The sequence below is a fragment of the Dama dama genome, chromosome 11 (genome assembly GCF_033118175.1).
Source record: "Dama dama isolate Ldn47 chromosome 11, ASM3311817v1, whole genome shotgun sequence".
NCBI classification, from domain to species: domain Eukaryota; kingdom Metazoa; phylum Chordata; class Mammalia; order Artiodactyla; family Cervidae; genus Dama; species Dama dama.
This window is the reverse complement of record NC_083691.1, coordinates 95,267,841-95,286,044: the sequence shown is the minus strand read 5'-3', so window position 1 is coordinate 95,286,044 and position 18,204 is coordinate 95,267,841. Positions and strand designations below refer to the sequence as shown.

General features: G+C 40.9%; 1 protein-coding gene across 1 annotated transcript in view; it reads left to right on the top strand.

Annotated features, from left to right (window-relative positions):
• Positions 1 to 607: 607 nt before the first annotated feature.
• The window catches only part of TMEM182 (transmembrane protein 182), a 53,369-nt gene continuing 35,772 nt past the window's right edge, over positions 608 to 18,204 (top strand). The window contains exons 1-3 of the mRNA XM_061156127.1: positions 608 to 634; positions 4,703 to 4,802; positions 6,467 to 6,565. Coding sequence (XP_061012110.1) covers positions 608 to 634; positions 4,703 to 4,802; positions 6,467 to 6,565 — 226 coding nt within the window. The remainder of the gene's footprint in view (positions 635 to 4,702; positions 4,803 to 6,466; positions 6,566 to 18,204) is intronic.

Here is an 18,204-nt window from a genome sequence, read left to right as displayed (position 1 = left end):
CCATTGTTTATGGTCATCTATCCTTTGGTTGTCAGGTTTTATTTAATTTGTAAAGAACAAGGGAGGAGTTTACCACACTACCTTGGAATGCTCATGATCTTTGTATCCTCAAGATTTTAAAAGATGGATTTAAAAACTGTTTTAGATTGAGAAATTAATTTAAAAATAGTTTTTGCCATAATTTCTCTCAAAGACAGCAGACTCTAAGTGGGATATTATTTCCAGGAAGTCAGGAGGACCCCATGCAGAGCTCCCCATACTTACCTCTGGCCTTCTGTATGCCACCAGGAGGATCTTTAACTCCCACCCAGAAGGACTTTAGATGCTGAACTTCCTGCCCAAGAAACAGATTATTTCATATTCTACCAACTGAAGGCTTATTTGTACTCAAGGCATCTAATATGCTTAGGATGGTATCTGCCACAGAGCAGATGCTCATTAACATTAGTTACTATTATTCACCTCCGTTTACATTTCTGACAATCAAGGTCTCCCAAGGGATTGAACCTGAGACACCATGCTTGTGCCTTGGCAGGTTCACTGTGATCATCGTATCCACATGAAATAGACTCAGTATTCACCACAGGCATGGGCACATACAGTAGTGATGGAGTTGTCCTACTACAGGGTTACTGTGAGTTGGGGTTAGTCGCTAAGTTGTGTCCAACTCTTGCATCCCCATGGACTGTAGCCTGCCAGGCTCCTCTGCCCATGGGATTCTCCAGGCAAGATTACTGGAGTGGGTTGCCATTTCCTTCTCCAGGGGATCTTCCCAACCCAGGAATCAAACCCGGGTCTCCTGCACTGCAGGCAAAGTCTTTACTGACTGAGCTATAAGGGAAGCCATTGTGAGTTGAGGTTGATGCTAAGGTCTGTCTGTCTCCCTGCATCTCCCGGTCTTTCGCTAGAAAAGAGATGGAAAGAGAGAAGATCCAATGTCTGAATTTGTGAACACATCACAGGAACACAGCAGCTGTTTAACAATTATGCTGGAGCTTAGACAACATTTTAAGCTGCTGACAGACGTCAAGGAAGAGATAACTGAATGATCGCTGGGAATATTTTAGGAATGGTGGTAAATTAGGTGTTTCAAAGGAAAGGCAAATGGTCTAATTTTCTTAAAAAGAAACTTTTTGACCCCTGGATGGTAAATTCTATTTTATTTCTAAAGAAGAATCGACAGTGGATTTTTTAAAAGATGGTTTGTGATTATCTGCAGAGGAAGCACAGACTCTGCTAAAATCCTTCTCTACAGGTTTCACAAAGAACAGGCAAGATGAGCAATATTTCTTCCTGATGGATCACCAGTTAAATAAATCAGGCTGTGTACTTAACATCACAGCCAAGAGTCATAATACAAGTAGATTTTTATTTTATTTTAGTGCTCCATATATGTCAAGCACTATGATAAACATTGAGGTTAATGATAACTGAGCTAAAGGAGTTAAGTTTTATGAAATCAGAACTAAAGTTTTATGAAATCAGAACTAGTCTCTAGTATTTTTCTCAAATAGTTGCCCATGAATGAATGGTTGAAAACAATTAGACTGGTTAATTAGCTGCTTTGATATACATACACACACACGTGTGTGTGTGTGTGTGAGTGTGTATACACATTTTTATAATGATGCTTATTCACTTTTGGATAAACCAAAAATGGTGAAAAAAATAGTTGATGAACCTCTTCCAGAAAGGTGATATTTTGTGTGTGACAGAGATGAAAATTGAGATGAATTGTAGCAATAACAAAATCCTACACTCTTTTCTACTTATTTAAAAAATCTAGTTGCTTGTATATATGTGTGTGTTTGTGAATGCATATGCTAAAGATTTGGTATTAATGCATAGGTTTTTTATCATAAGCCATTACGATATAAATACAATGAATTAAACTTTTCCTATAAAGGTTCCTCTTCCTCTCCGAGTAACAACATTGTTACCTACAATAAAACTGCATGATCACAACTACTGTTATCTTGGGAGGGGGTGTGTGGGTGAGCAGGGAGAATTATTTGGGGTGACAAGAAGCTTATTACTACAACCACTATGCGCCTTATTCCAATGAATCATTTTTTCCCCACTAGCTCATGAACTCCTCATGGTCAGGGCCTGTGTATCTAATAAAATGCCTGGACAGTCACAAGCTCCCAATAAGCACTTCTTGAAGATGCATTCTTTCCACCCATCCCTCAAGAAAAACCTCTTGATTTGATCTTATAATTGCATTAACTATAGAACAGCATCTTTAATAGTTTCCTACTGCTGCCGAAAAAATGTAACAATACAAAGTTAGTGGCTTAAAACAATATGAATTTACTCTTCTGCAGTTGCAGAGGTCAGAAATCCTCAAAGTCAAGCTGTTGATAGGCAGCACTCCTTCCTGAAGGCTCTTGGGGAGAATCTGTTTTTTTTTTTTTTTTTCCCCTCTTCCATGCTCTACAAGCTGCCCACATTCCTTGGCTTGTAGCCTCTCTCCTCCATTTTTAAACTGGCAAGTCTTTGACTCTTTCTGGAGTCACATTTCTTTCTCTGACCACTGTCAGGAAGGATTCTCTACTTTTCTTTTAAGGGTTCATGTGTGTAGATTGGGCCAACCCTGTATAATCTAGGTCATTGCTATGTAAGGTAAAGTATTCATTGATTATGTGGTTATGCTTAGGATTAGGGTGTGAACATCTTTGGGAACCCATTATTCTGCCTATCGGGGGCTTCCCAGGTGGCTCAGTGGTAAAGAACCCACCTGCCAGTGTAGGAGACGCAGGAGACGCAGGTTTGATCCCTGGGCCAGGAAGATGACTAGAGGAGGAAACGGCTACCCGTTCCAATATTCATGCCTGAAAAATTCCATGGACAAAGGAGCCTGGTGGGCTACAGCCCATGGGATCGCAAAGAGTCAGACACAACTGAGTGACTGAACATGCACACGAACACACACACATGCAGACACACACACACGATTTCGTTTCTAAGGACCCATCCCATGTCAAACAAAAGTGGTGAAGGAAGCTGATAGAGGTCAGATGCCTCTTCAGAAGATGCAGAGACCACTGTTACAACTGAATACAAAAGACAGTAATCATTAGAGACAGTGAAAGTTTTCAAATATTGTGCAAATACTTAAAAAATTCTCTCTGGCATATTTAGACATGGAGTGAAAACAAAGAAGTGAGCTAGAGATACTAGACATGAAGAATGTGTAGATTAATTGCTATTCGGTGACTTGTAGGGGGGTCAAGTAGGACTCCCTATTTTAAGGAGGTTGAATATTTAAATGAAAGAAACAAAAAATGTGGGCTGTATTTTCTCATTTTAATCTAGAAAATAATATATTTTTGAGACTTTTTTCATGAGTCTACTTTGGGGATGATCATTTGGAATAACTTGTACAGGATCTGGGAACTGCAATTTATGTCATAGCATGTGCTACATAAAAGTACTTTGTTCTGCTTTAAGAGTTTATGTTACCATATTCTTGATCTTTTAAATATATTTATGAATTTCTAGGTTGTGAACCTGAACTGTACTTGGTGTTATGTTAGGTCAGTTGACCCACTATTTTCTATTCCAAAAATATCCCAAAAGAAATTAATTGCAATCCTCAGAGGACCTCACCAGGCTCCTCTGACCATGGAATTCTCCAGGCAAGAATACTGGAATGGGTTGCCATGCCCTTCTCCAGATCTTCCAGACCCAGGTGTCGAACCCAGGTCTCCTGTGCTGCAGCCAGTGTCCCGCACTGCAGGTGGATTCTTGACTGATTGAACTACTTACGCCTTTTCTCCAGTTATATCCAAGAGAGGTCTTTGTGGTTCTTTACACCTGTGACGTATCTACCCTTGTAGAGGGTCCTCAGTGTCTGCAGAGTTGTCATGGCCGTTCTGGATCAAGAGGAGCCTGTTCAGACACTTAAGACTTTGGGCCAGTGCTGGCAGGGACCTCACACCATTCCGTCATCTTTCCACTTCTCCGGATTGCCCCACAGCAATAAGGATGATTCTGGCCAGTTCCTGATACTACCCCCTCCACCATCAGGGGAAGGTCAGCTATTTTTTGATCCCCTGGGGGGAGAGGCAACTCCTCAGTCAGTGTCCTAAAATAGCCTGCCATTCTCAGCTGCTGGGCTGGAGGCCCTCCAGGGGAGCGCAAAGGCAGCAAGAATCCACCGCCCGTGTGAGTGGGACTCCACTGAAACACCAACTAAGAGACGCTGCTTAAGAAGATCCTGCCTGCTCAGAAGTCTTTATTCTTTTTTTTTTTTTTTTCAATTGAGGATCTGGGTGTCCACTCTCATTTATTTTCTTATTTTATTTCAACAGAAACCAGTGAATTGAAAATGAGACTAAATATTGCCATCTTCTTTGGGGCTCTCTTTGGTGCTCTGGGGGTTTTACTCTTTCTGGTGGCTTTTGGATCAGATTACTGGCTTCTCGCGACTGAAGTGGGAAAGTGTTCAGGTGAACAAAATGTGCGTTTCTTCTTCAAAATATTGTCGTACTTGGTGGTAACGAGGATAGCCTTACATATCTTCTGAGAATCCACAAATAGCAGTGGAATGTCTATTTCTTCTCAGAAGAGATATGTAGAAAGCTAATGATCACTATTATTTGGGAAACAATATGTTGCTTAAAAAATTTCCCAGATGTAATTATTCAGATTGTGTTCCTTGTATTGATACCAGTTACTTCATTTGTGTTCTGTACAGATAGAAAACGTCACTTTCCACCATGAGGGATTCTTCTGGAGATGTTGGTTTAATGGGATTGTGGGAGAGAATGATTCCAATATCTGGCAGTTCTGGTACAGTAAGTACAATTCAGCTTTATTTCCCCCGCCCCAACCCCAATACCTGGCTTGTCAATAAAAAAGAGTAGTTTCTTATTTTGGTGTACGTCACTTACAAAACAGTATTGGATTCTTAGCTGTGGAATCTCAATGGGGTATCTTTCAAAGGTTCCTTTCCAAGGTTACTGATTCCTTTTCAGTAAACAGAATTGGCTATAGAAATAATTATTTTATTTTCTAATATAAAATTGCAGTCAGTATTTATGGCAGAATTGGACAATCCACTATTTCTTAGCCCACATTTAAAATACATCATCCTTAACAAACAAAACAAATATTATCTATAGTATGTTTTTGGAGTGTCTATTATCGCTATGTTGCAAATAAATTTTTTTTATTTTGGGGGCTATAAATCCTTGAAATCACAAATTTAGAAATTCAGAATTAGAGATGTATTATTTTATAGTAACAGCTTCAAAATTTTAAAAAATCTTTTTTTATAATGAAACAATTATGAGCAGTGACAGATGAAAGCTTGCTCTATTAAGGCTTAAACCAAGTTTGGGGGCAATATCAAGAAATGATTTGCTTTTGATGTTTCCACTCTCTTACAGAAACTTTAAAGTTCTTTTTTGAAATAGAATAGCTCCTTAAAAAATACAGTTGCATTCTTTCAACTGTATTTTCTATATTGTTGTTAATCTTTGAAAATCAATTCACTGAAAATAGCTAGCCTTTATCTTATTGCATCCAACAATGAAAGAACTGTTTATTACCTTCTGACTTACTGTGGGTTGAAATTATTAGTCTTCTTATCAAAACTACTCCTGTGATAAATCAAAGTATGGCATTTAAACAAGTCAAGATTATGGAGTATATCATAAAAATTTGAGATCACAGAAGACAGGCCAATAGTAAGTTGGCATATATTAAAAGGAACAAAGTCATGATGAAATGGCATTTTGAGAGAAATATTTCATAGAGTTTATGATTGTCATTTGGGGGAGGAGAATAAGCATGCGATCTGCTGATGAAAATTATCTACGGTTTGGTGAAGTGAAGTAAGTCAGACTTTGCAAGAGGAAGAGTTAGCCAAGACTTAGAGAAGGAAAAAATATTTTACTCCTTAAAGGGTATATGATGAAATCATCAAGATTTCAAACAACATTAAAGTTCTTTCTTGTGGTTTCTTCAAATGCTAAAAATAAACTATAATCATTAACTTGTATGGTCTATCATTGACATCTTTTCCCTGAAAGTGGAATATAGAAAAAATTTTGCATTAGTTAGAACCAATCATAGTTAGATTTAAATTTATTAGATTTTTAAACAACAACTTTTTTTTTTTTTTCTGTGCTGGGCATTATGTTAGGAACTGGAGAATACTGTTGTGAAAATGAATGAGATCTGGTGATTTCAATTGTAGGTGATATTAAGGGCATTCTCTCCACTGGATTAGGTCATGAGCTAGATGTTTGAGATGAATCCACTTTCCAGGTCTCCTGTGCTATTCCATATGAGACTTTTAAGGAAGTTCCTCCCTATTCAATAATTCTCTGAGTTTGTTGATCTGTAGTTTTATTTTGTTTGTGTACCACCCACAGCCTGTATTTCTCTTCTACTGGGAACAAGTCTTCATGTAGGCTCTCAGTAACAAATACCTCTGTCTTGCCTTCCTTTGCAGCCAATCAGCCCCCATGGAAGAACTGCACCCACGCTTACCTGTCGCCATACCCCTTCCTGAGAGGCGAGCACAACTCCACCTCCTATGACTCTGCAGTGAGTAAGTAGTGGGTCCTCAGGGCGCCTCCAGAAGGGTGGTCTTTCTGAAACACTCCCCCACACAGCAGCTTTGTGGGCAATCAAAAAATAATTTATAATTTCAATGTGGTTTTGATAGCAGTTGAATTTGTTACAGTATTGCTTCTGTTGTATGTTTGTTTGGCCATGGGGCATGTTGGGATCTTAGTTCCCCGACCAGGGATTGAACCCATACCTGCTGCTTTGAAAGGTGAAGTATTCTCCACCGGACTGGCAGGGAATTCCCAAGATGTCACTTTTAAAATACCATTTATAACCTTAATAAAATACAACTTTGGTCCAAAATCAAAGCCCATTTGCTTGTTCCTTATCATGATAATTTTTTATAAGTGTGTTTGTTTTCTGATATGAAAATAATGGTATTCTTCAGTAAGATGGGCTTCCCGGGTAACTCAAATGGTAAAGAATATGCCTGCAATGCGGGAGTCCCAGGTTCAATCCCTGGGTTGGGGAGATCCCCTGGAGAAGGGCATGGCAATCCACTTCAGTATTCTTGCCTGCAGGCTACAGTCCATGGGGTCGCAAAGAGTCGGACACGACTGATACATACACATCAGGAAGAACTGCTCCATAAGAGTTTAACTGATGTAGAACTAGTCTTACAATGGAAAACATTGTAATATACACCCTGATTTTAAAACATTTTTGCCATTGTCATGCATAAGAATATGATTGCGTGCTAAGTCATTTCAGTCATGTCCGACTCTGTGACCCTATAGACTGTGGCCCACCAGGCTCCTCTGTCCATGGGATTCTCCAGGCAAGAATACTGGAGTGGGTTGCCATGCCCTCCTCCAGGGGCTCTTACTGACCCAGGGATCAAACCCACATCTCTTATGTCTCCTGCATTTGCAGGCAGGTTCTTGACCACTAGTGCTGCTATTATGTTACTGTATTTCTACAAAATGATGAACTTTGTTGTGTATGATATTCCGCAGAAGGACAGTCCTATGCAGTTAACTTGGAATCATGATTGCCCAGCTTCTTTCATGTTTTCATACTACTTTTTCTATAGAAAGTATGTAAACTTAGTTTCTGTACAAAGTACACAATATTTAGCACATAAATCTAATTTTTAAAAGTACATGAGCTCAGTATGTCAACTTTATTCTCAGCTGGTTTCATGAAGTTTTTCATAAGAGAGTGTTTATCCTAAGCTTAAAACTAAGGGTTGGTACAGAATTTAGTGGTGTCATTAACAGGGCCAAAAACAAAAATATGTTTTTCAAAGAGAATACTTAACATTTAATATTCTGGATAAATGTGTATTAGTTAGGATTCTCCAGAGAATCAATAGGATTTGTGTGTGTGTGTGTGTGTGTGTGTGTGTGTGTGTACGTGTACAGAGAGAGAGACTGAGGTTAATTGATTGATTGATTGATTAAGGGGGAGGTTTTAAGGAATTGGCTCATGCTGTTGTTTGAAAGGCTGTTAGGTTTGAAATCTGGGGGGCAAGGCTGCAGCTGGAGATTCAGATAACAGCTGATGTTGAGGTCTTGACTCTGAGTGCTGGAGACTTGGGTAGAATTTCTATGGTGATGGTGCAGTCTAGGGGAGGGTTCTTTCTTTTTCAGAAAACCCTTTTTTGTTTTTTAAGTCCTTCAATGAGGCCCATCCCCTCATACTGTGAGATAATCTACCTTACTGATAGTCTGCTGATTGTAAACACTGACACATCAAAATGCCTTTAGAGCAGTTTTAAGGCTACTGTTTGATCAAGCAGCCAGGCACCATCGTCTAACTAAGCTGACACTAAAATTAACAATCACAGAACTCAATGAACTTTTACATCCGTCATCCATTTTTTTTCATCTTTATATAAAATATGAATTTCCATACATTTTAATTTTGTTTTGAGTTTGTCAAAGGGTATAGCATCTGTTTAGATCACATTATTAACATGACGTGTTATGGAGCAAGTGTGGATCTGGGTAGGCAAAGGGGTGAGGCCGTGCTTGTCCACCAGACTTGCCAGAGCTCAGAGGGACTGGGGCTGCTGGTCTTGATAATAAGTGTGGTGCAGATGCTCTTTCCTGTAAAAATCTGCTTGGGTTCCAGTGCAACCAAAAATAGATAAGTAAAGTTCCCCCATCATTTCATAATTGTTTTAAAAAGCAGCTGTTTTTTAAAACAGTCACCTCAGTCACACTTGCCAAACCTCTTACATCATTTATGATGTGGACTTTCTCACTGACCACAGAGGACATGGCTTGGGAAAAAGGCAGATAAACTACTTTGTGTTATAAAAAGTTACATTACAAAAAGTTATGAAAACGATATCCCTGCCTTGTCATTCTTTCTAGGATATTAGGTATTTGCATAAATATGCATATTGCTGTTGCTGATACTAGTATGTTGAGGTCCTGTGATAAGATAGGTGCGGTTGGCTCCGTGTACTTAAAAGGGAATCTACATATTTGAAAAATTTGCACCTCGAGGAGATAGTGCGTGTGTGCTAAGTTGCTTCAGTTGTGTCGGACTCTTTGCAAGCCCACGGACTGTAGCCTGCCAGGCTCCTCTGTCCATGGGATTTCCCAGGCAAGAATACTGCAGTGGGTTGCCATTTCCTCCTCCAGGGGATCTTCCTAACCCAGGGATCGAACCCATGTCTCTTAGTCTTCTGCATTGACAGGTGGATTGTTTACCATTAGCGCCACCTGGGAAGCCCTAAGGAGATGGTGGTGAACTTGCAAAACAAGGTAACGTTATCTGTGCATAATAATGATGGGGAAGGATAGTGAGTGCATGTCAGTGAAATTGCACTGCAATTACGTTTAGAATTATTATGCTGCGTTACATATAATTACTATGTCACTTTTTGGATCAAGTGACAAAACCATGTTCCATTTTTTTTAAGTTGTCACAGTCCTCTTTGGCATACATATTGCAATTCCTTATTTCACTTTAAGCAAAAACAGTAAGGGAAAATGACTGAGGTGAGAAGAGGTATGTCCTACAACATAGAAATAGTATATGCAAGTTCCATTTATCTTCCTACTACTGGTACAGTGATACCTGACGTTATATTTGGGTGATTATTTTATTGTTTCTTTTATCCAAGAGAAAGATACAGACTTCATCGAAAAGATTCAATCTGGTTGAAAGTGTGTGTTTCCTAGTTGATAAAGCCACGAGATTTCACTAGACTCCAGAACTACTTGTCAATTTCATAGCTTCATAATTATCAGGCATTATACATTTGCTGGGATTTCCTGATGGCTCAGATGGTAAAGAATCCACCTGCCAATGCAGGAGTCACAGGTTTGATACCTGGGTTGGGAAGATCCCCTGGAGAAGGAAATGGTGCTCCTGTATTCTTCCCTGGGAAACCCCATGGACAGAGGAGCCCTGTGGGCTACCGTCCACGGGGTTGCCAAGAGTTGGACATGACTTAGAAACTGAACAACAGTACATTTGCAAATTCAAAGTATTGTGTGTGAAATCTGATGTATTGTGGCCAGGCAAATTATTGGCAAAATGTCTGCCTTCTCCAGAATTTTTACAATTACAGTTAGCTAATACTGATTTCAGTGAAAATGATACAGTGGTGGATAGTTTTCTGGAAAGACTATTTTAGAATTATTGGACATTACTGATGAAATTATTTTATTTCACAATGAGGGGGCTGAGACTCAGAGAAACCATGTGATTTCTGTCTTCACACAGTTGATCACTGGCAGAACTGACCTAAGGTCCAAGCCTCTGGGTTTTGTTTATTGATGACCTTATCAAGTACAGTGAATGAAAAGGCTGATTTTAGTTCTTACTATTAAATCTTTTAAAGTCAAGTCTTTTAGTTGGATCTCAATAAAAAAACAAAATAAACTTATGTTGGCTTTTTTTTACCTTTCTGTTTGATCCTGACTTGTATGTACAGTCTGGTCTAATTCACTGTTTCCTTTATTTTTGTTTTAATCTCAAACGTACATTCTAAAATCCAGTTATGTTCAAATCTTGTTATTTGGATGGTTGCCCAAGCTTAGAGGGGCTGATCTAATTCTCAGAATTGTTTTCTGAAGTAGGACTGTGTACTTCGAAGTCCATTAAACAATTTCATTACCTCTCGATAGCTGTCAGAATTCAGATTTTCTGGTTTGTTTCATGCTTAAGTTTAGTCATAGTCCATTAATTTGCTAACATCGGGTGATGATGTACTGAACGTAGATTAATTTTCAAGGTAACTCAACCCTTGAGTGAATCAGTCATTTCTGTAGGCGTCCCCTTGGCCTTTAACCACACCCACCAAGGTGCTCCTTGTACCTAACTGCGACTGTTCATTTACTCGATTTCTTCATTGTTTATCGCAGTTCCCCAAAGGCACAGACTGTGACCTACTCATATTTGTGTCACCAGCACTTAGCATAGTGCCGGATACTTAGAAGATCCTTCAGTGTTTGTATGAAATGACAATGCCAAATTGCAGTTTGTATTTTCAGCGATAAACTGTTTTAACTTTATTACTTCCAAGTGGAAACGGCTTTCTTATGAAGTAGAATATATTGAACATAATTTCTGTTTTTTTCCTGATCAGTTGGAACAAGCACGTGGACACAGGCCAGCCACATGGCCTTCTTTCAGCTGCTCAGAATCACCATTTGTGCTCTCCCTGCAGGGCCCAAGGGTGTCCATCCTTCTCCCCAGGTGCTCCTTCCTCGTCCCACACCCTCCTCCCCGTTTCCTTGATGAAGCAGGATCACCCACCGCGCAGTTCAGACTTCAGTTCCTAAGGAAGACTTCCTTGCTGCCCCTTCCCCCTCTAACATGGGGGCTAGACCAGGCTGTCCTTTATAAAACCCATGCTTTCATTTGATAATTTACAGCACAGATTTTAAATATTTCCTGCAGAATTATTTTGTTCATATATCCCTTCCCGATTTAACTCTAGGCTCCACAACTGTAACGTCTTCTGTTTGACTCACTGTTGTTTCCACTCTTGACTGAATGTTTTTGTAGAACTACTATTTCTTGAGAGTCTGCACTAACTGGACTGGACTGTGGTACTGACACTGATGCCTTGAATAACTCCTGATGCATGTAGGAATTTTTAAACCTTTACTCAGTGGGCCTCGTTTACTCTTAAAATTGTTTTTTCATACTTCTGGTAACTTTTTTAGGTCTACAACATTGTTTTCATGTGTCAGCTCTCTTTTACCTTTATTGTCAATATTTATTTACTATTCTTTTCTGGTCTGCTCATTCTTCAGTCTTAGGAAAAAAGGTGGGGTGATGTGAGTGATGTAAGACTAGAAGCAAGAAGGCGACTAGGCAAGGTGTTAGTCAGCAGTTCATCAAGCTGGAAGTAGCCAAAAACAAATAGCAACTGAAGAATAAGGGTTATTTTTGTCCCACAATAAGAAGTTCAGAAGCAGCTGCTATCATGATGCTGTCAGGGACCCTGGCCTTTCCTCCTTTTCTTCCACATCCTTGGCAGGTGGACAGCTTCTGTCATGTTCTCCCATCTTCAGGAGAGCAGGCGTGTTCCTGGAATTCTCCAGTAGATTTCTGCCAATGCTTCCCTTGTCGGAACCATGTCACATGGCCTTGCTGGGCTGGGGCTTGGAGTTGCTTGCTTTCCAGGCTCTGTGGCAGGGGAGGAAAGGAAAAGGAGAGGGGGAGGGGGAGAAGAGTTCAGAGGGTTGATGGACCAACCTACAGGATCCTCCTCATGGACCAGCATCTTGGTCCTCCCTGGACATTATCAGGGCAGGACAAGGGATGGGGCAACAAAGGTCAAGAGGGAATGATGGGCATAAATGATATTAAAGAGTTAACATGTAAATTTGGTAGCCAAACAGAAGAAATCTAGGGGTATCTAGGCTGATAAAGAAACTGCTTTCTGAATAAGATGTAATTCAGTTTATATAACATCAGTTCAGTTCATTCCCTCAGTCGTGTCCGACTCTTTGTGACCCCATGGACTGCAGCACCCCAGGCCTCCCTGTCCATCACCAACTCCCAGAGTTTACTCAAACTCATGCCCATTGAGTTGGTGATGCCATCCAACCATCTCTGTCATCCCCTTCTCCTCCCACCTTCAATCTTTCCCAGCATCAGGGTCTTTTCCAATGAGTCAGTTCTTCCCATCAGGTGGCCAAAGTATTTCAAAGAGTTTCAGTTTCAGCATCAGTCCTTCCAGTGAATATTCAGGACTGATTGTCTTTAGGATGGACTGGTTGGATCTCCTTGCAGTCCAAGGGACTCTCAAGAGTCTTCTCCAACACCACAGTCCAAAAACATCAATTCTTCAGCACTTAGCTTTCTTTATAGTCCAACTCTCACATCCATACATGACTACTGGGAAAACCATAGCTTTGACTAGATGGACCTTTATCAGCAAAGTAATGTCTCTGATTTTTAATATGCTGTTTAGGTTGGTCATAACTTTTCTTCCAAGGAGCAAGCATCTTTTAATTTCATGGCTGTAGTCACCATCTGCAGTGATTTTGGAGCCCAAGAAAATAAAATCTGTCCCTGTTTCCACTGTTTCCTCATCTATTTTCATGAAGTGATGGGACCAGATGCCATGATCTTAGTTTTATGAGTGTTAAGTTTTAAGCCAACTTTTTCACTCTCCTCTTTCACTTTCATTAAGAGGCTTTTTAGTTCCTCTTCACGTTCTGCCATAAGGGTGGTGTCATCTGCATATCTGAGGTTATTGACATTTCTCCCAGCAATCTTGATTCCAGCTTGTGCTTCATCCAGTCCAGCATTTCTAATGTACTCTGCATGTAAATTAAATAAGCAGGGTGACAATATACAGCCTTGATGTATTCCTTTCCCAATTTGGATCCAGTCTGTTTTTCCATGTCCAGTTCTGTTGCTTCTTGACCTGCATACAGATTTTTCAGGAGGCAAGTCAAGTGGTCTGTTATTCCTATCTCTTGAAGAATTTTCCATAGTTTGTTGTGATCCATACAGTCAAAGGCTTTGGCGTAGTCAATAAAGCAGAAGTAGATGTTTTTCAAGGAGATCCAACCAGTCCATCCTAAAGGAGATCAGTCCTGGGTGTTCATTGGAAGGACTGATGCTGAACCTGAAACTCCAATACTTTGGCCACCTCATGTGAAGAGTTGACTCATTGCTGGGGGGGATTGGGAGCAGGAGGAGAAGGGGACAACAGAGGATGAGATGGCTGGATGGCATCACCGACTCAATGGACATGGGTTTGAGTAAACTCCAGGAGTTGGTGATGGAAAGGGAGGCCTGGCATGCTGCGATTCATGGGGTCGCAAAGAGTCGGACATGACTGAGCGACTGGACCAAACCAAACTGAACCGAAGATGTTTTTCTGGAACTCTCTTGCTTTTTTGATGATTCAGCGGATGTTGGCAATTGATCTCTGGCTCCTGTGCCTTTTCTAAATCCAGTTTGAACATCTGGAAGTTCATGGTTCACGTTCTGTTGAAACCTAGCTTGGAGAATTTTGAGAATTACTTTGCTAGTGTGTGAGATGAATGCAATTGTGTGGTAGTTTGAGCATTCTTTGGCATTCCGTTTCTTTGGGATTTTTGGAATGAAAACTGACGTTTTCCAGTCCTGTGGCCACTGCTGAGTTTTCCAAATTTGCTGGCATATTGAGTGCAGAACTTTCACAGCATCATCTTTTAGGATTTGACATAGCTTAGCTGGAATTCCATCACCTCCTCTAGCTTTGTTCATAGTGATGCTTCCTAAGGCCCATTTGACTTTGCATTCCAAGATGTCTGGCTCTAGGTAACTGATCACACCATCTTGATTATCTGGGTTATGAAGGCCTTTTTTGTATAGTTCTTCTGTGTATTCTTGCCACCTCTTCTTAGTATCTTCTGCTTCTGTTAGGTTCATACCATTTCTGCTCTTTATTGTGCCCATGTTTACATGAAATGTTCCCTCGGTATCTCTAATTTTCTTGAAGAGATCTCTAGTCTTTCCCATTCTATTGTTTTCCTCTATTTCCTTGCACTGATCACTGAGGAAGGCTTTCTTATCTCTCCTTGCTCTTCTTTGGAACTCTGCATTCAAATGGGTATGTCTTTCCTTTTCTCCTTTGCCTTTTGCTTCTCTTTCTTTCACAGCTATTTGTAAGGCCTCCTCAGACAACCATTTTGCCTTTTTGCATTTCTTTCTCTTGGGGATGGTCTTGATCCCTGTCTCCTGTACAGTGTCATGAACCTCTGTCCATAGTTCATCAGGCACTCTGTCTGTCAGATCTAATCCCTTGAATCTATTTCTCACTTCCACTGTATAATCATAAGGGATTTGATTTAGGTCATACCTGAATGGTCTAATGGTTTTCCCTACTTTCTTCAATTTAAGTCTGAATTTGGCAATAAGGAGTTCATTATCTGAGCCACAGTCAGCTCCCAGTCTTGTTTTTGCTGAATGTATAGAACTTCTCCATCTTTGGCTGCAAAGAGTATAATCAATCTGATTTCAGTGTTGACCATCTGGTGATGTCCATGTGTAGAGTCTTCTCTTGTGTTGTTGGAAGAGGGTGTTTGCTATGACCAGTGTGTTCTCTTGGCAAAACTCTATTAGCCTTTGCCCTGCTTCATTTTGTACTCCAAGGCCAAATTTTCCTGTTACTCCAGGTATTTCTTGAATTCCTACTTTTGCATTCCAGTCCCCTATAATGAAAAGGACATTTTTGGGGGGTGTTAGTTCTAAAAAGTCTTGTAGGTCTTCATAGAACCATTCAACTTCAGCTTCTTCAGCATTACTGGTCAGGGCATAGACTTGAATTACTGTGATATTGAATGATGGTTTGCCTTGGAAACGAACAGAGGTCATTCTGTCATTTTTGAGATTGCATCCAAGTACTGTATTTCGGGCTCTTTGTTGACTATGATGGCTGCTCCATTTCTTCTAAGGGATTTTTGCCCACAGGAGTAGATATAACTACTAAATAACATACAGTCAAGCTAATATGGTCACTTTCCTCCAGACAATAAATATTATTTTAGTGTATTTCTTTCCAGTCCTTTTTACATGCATATTGTACATTGTTTTGATCATTATAAATATAAACGTATATCTCACTTTTTAATTTTTAAGTTAGCTAATATTTCTCCATGTTTGTGCCTAATAGTCTCTCAGATTTTAAATGTTAGTTGCCACCTCCACATTAAAGATAATTTTATGTGTGTAACATTTGTTGTAATTTGTATAAGTTCTTTGGATTATATTTACATAAATGTGAATCAAAAGGTAGGAATAAAATTGCATTTTTATTATTTTCCCAAGGTACCAAACTGCTTGCCAACCAGTACTGTATCGTGTAACTAAGAAAATGTGGTAGGAAGACAGAAATATGAGAATCAGGAGGAGAGGGCCTGTTTTGAAGTGAAGACTGGGGATTTAGTTTGGATTTAGACACATTAAATTTGGGTTGATAGTGGAATACCAGTTTGAAACAATTCAGCAAGTAGCTTGATGTGCAGGACTACCAACTGATTTAAAAGACTTTAATTAGCATAACATTTACCAAGAATTGCAGAGATGGTTTTTGATACATTATGATCTTTAAGAGAGGTCATAGTAAAGAAGGTGGTAAAATGTCAGTTATACTTAGGAGAAGGAAAGAAGCAAAGACAGTCCAGGAAGGAGAAAGAGCGAGAAGCAGGGAGAATCAAGGCGATGGCTGGCTGGTGTGCTGTCAGAGGGGTCTGCACAGGCGCCAGTCTTGGGCAGAACGAGGCTGTCCTCAGTGCAGGCGAGGAGTGGACGAGGATGAGAAGGGGCAAGAGGGCTTGGTAACACCCCGATGATGCAGAGGTTCTGCTGAGCCCTGGTAGCTCCCTCGCCACCAAGGGGAGGCCCGTGAAGCCAGCTCCTGCGGAATCTAGCCAAGCCAGCAGCGCCTGCGACCACAGCCCTTCTGCTCTATGTCCTGTTGCTGGGCACGGGCCATCCCCTGGGGCTGAGCCGGGGGCCCAGCTCTCTCTCCCTGGCATTGCTTTTTCTCCATCATTTTCCTGCACATTCTGACATCGGATCCTCCTGGGAGCCAAGCCCTGCCCCAGGCTTCTCCTCCTCTCCTCCGGAGAGAGGTCAGAAGGCAGTGATCCTCCTCAAGGGGCAGGGCAGCAGAAGGACAGAACGTGAAACCTCACACCGGGTGTCCAGGGAGTGGGCAGCGAGGAAGTGGAGACCTTTGCCATTAGCCAACCCTGGGCCTTGGGAAGGCAACTCAAAGAGCACAGCCTTTTAGAAAGCTGCAGGTCCCCACAAAACAGCTCCACACTTTACTCTTCAGGGCAAACTAAACCATAAAAATGCATGCCCTTGTACTGGACAGCTTGAAGCAGTGAATGACTGAATTAAGATTTGAGTCTAGGGTTAATATAAATGCTTCAACAATTGAGGAGACCGATCAACATGTCACAGGACACTGATCTCATTGGAATGTACCCCCCCTCCCCAGCTCACCCCCCACCATGTTCTACTTGCAATTCCAGTATGCTAGTGTAGCATGTCTTATTTGCCAGTTCTTTTGTTTGTATATGATGATTCTGGACATGGTTGTAAATTTGCCAGATAGTTTTAAATACTTCTGATCTGTTTAAGTTGTGTAGAGGGAAAAAAAAAGCATGCTCTGCAAAGTTTAATAGAAAATACAGTTCACTCTTTCTTTTTTTTTCTTTTCTGGTCACAAATGTCAAGTACCTAGTTATTTGGAAATACCTTCTGTTCTTAGTTGCTCAGTCATGTCTGACTCTCTGTGACTCCATGGACTGTAGCCCGCCAGGCTCCTCTGTCCATGGGATTCTCCAGGCAAGAATCCTGGAGTGCGTTGCCATGCCCTACTCCAGGGGATCTTCCCGACCCAGGGATCAAACCCAGGGATAGAATCTGCATCTCCTGCATCGACAGGTGGATTCTTTACCACTGCGCCACATGGGAAGCCCCTGTAAACAAGACTGTTTGGTCATTTACAACAGTGTACCTTGGCTTCCCTTCCCAGAGGACAGGCTACATGCAACCTGGACAAAGGGTGCCGGTAATATTTGTGACGCTGTCAGCTACACACACAAGTAGAAACCCCCTTTAATGAAAGGACACCTCCTGGCGCCGTAGACCAGGGTTTCTCAGCCTTGGCATGTGGACACTGGGGCCAGATGACTATGGTGGGAGGATGGTCCTATGCGTTGTAGGACATTTAGCAGCATCTCTGGTCTGTACCCACTAGATGTCAGTGATACCTCTTGGTGTGACCATCAAAAATATCTCCAACCATTGCCAAATATCCTGGGGTATCTGGATGGGCACAGAACCACCTCATTGAGAACTACTGGGACACTCTAGACATTCATCCCCAAGACTTCTGACCCAGGGCCCAAGCTCCTCTTCAGAATTATACCTGTATTACCCACACTCTGTGCCCAACTCCAAGTCTGGACCCCAAATAACGCTTAGTTTCCTCTGTCTTCTTTTACACTGGCTATTTAAACCAGAAAGGAGCAAGAAGACCATCTTGGCCTCGATTTTATCTTTAACTAGCATCGCTTCTGCCTCAGGCTTCAGACCTTTTTTGAGAAAACAGTATTAACTAGATTTGATGAAAAAAAAATTTATTGAGTGTTTGCTGTATGTTGGGCACTGTTCTGGATGCTCTAGAGCCAG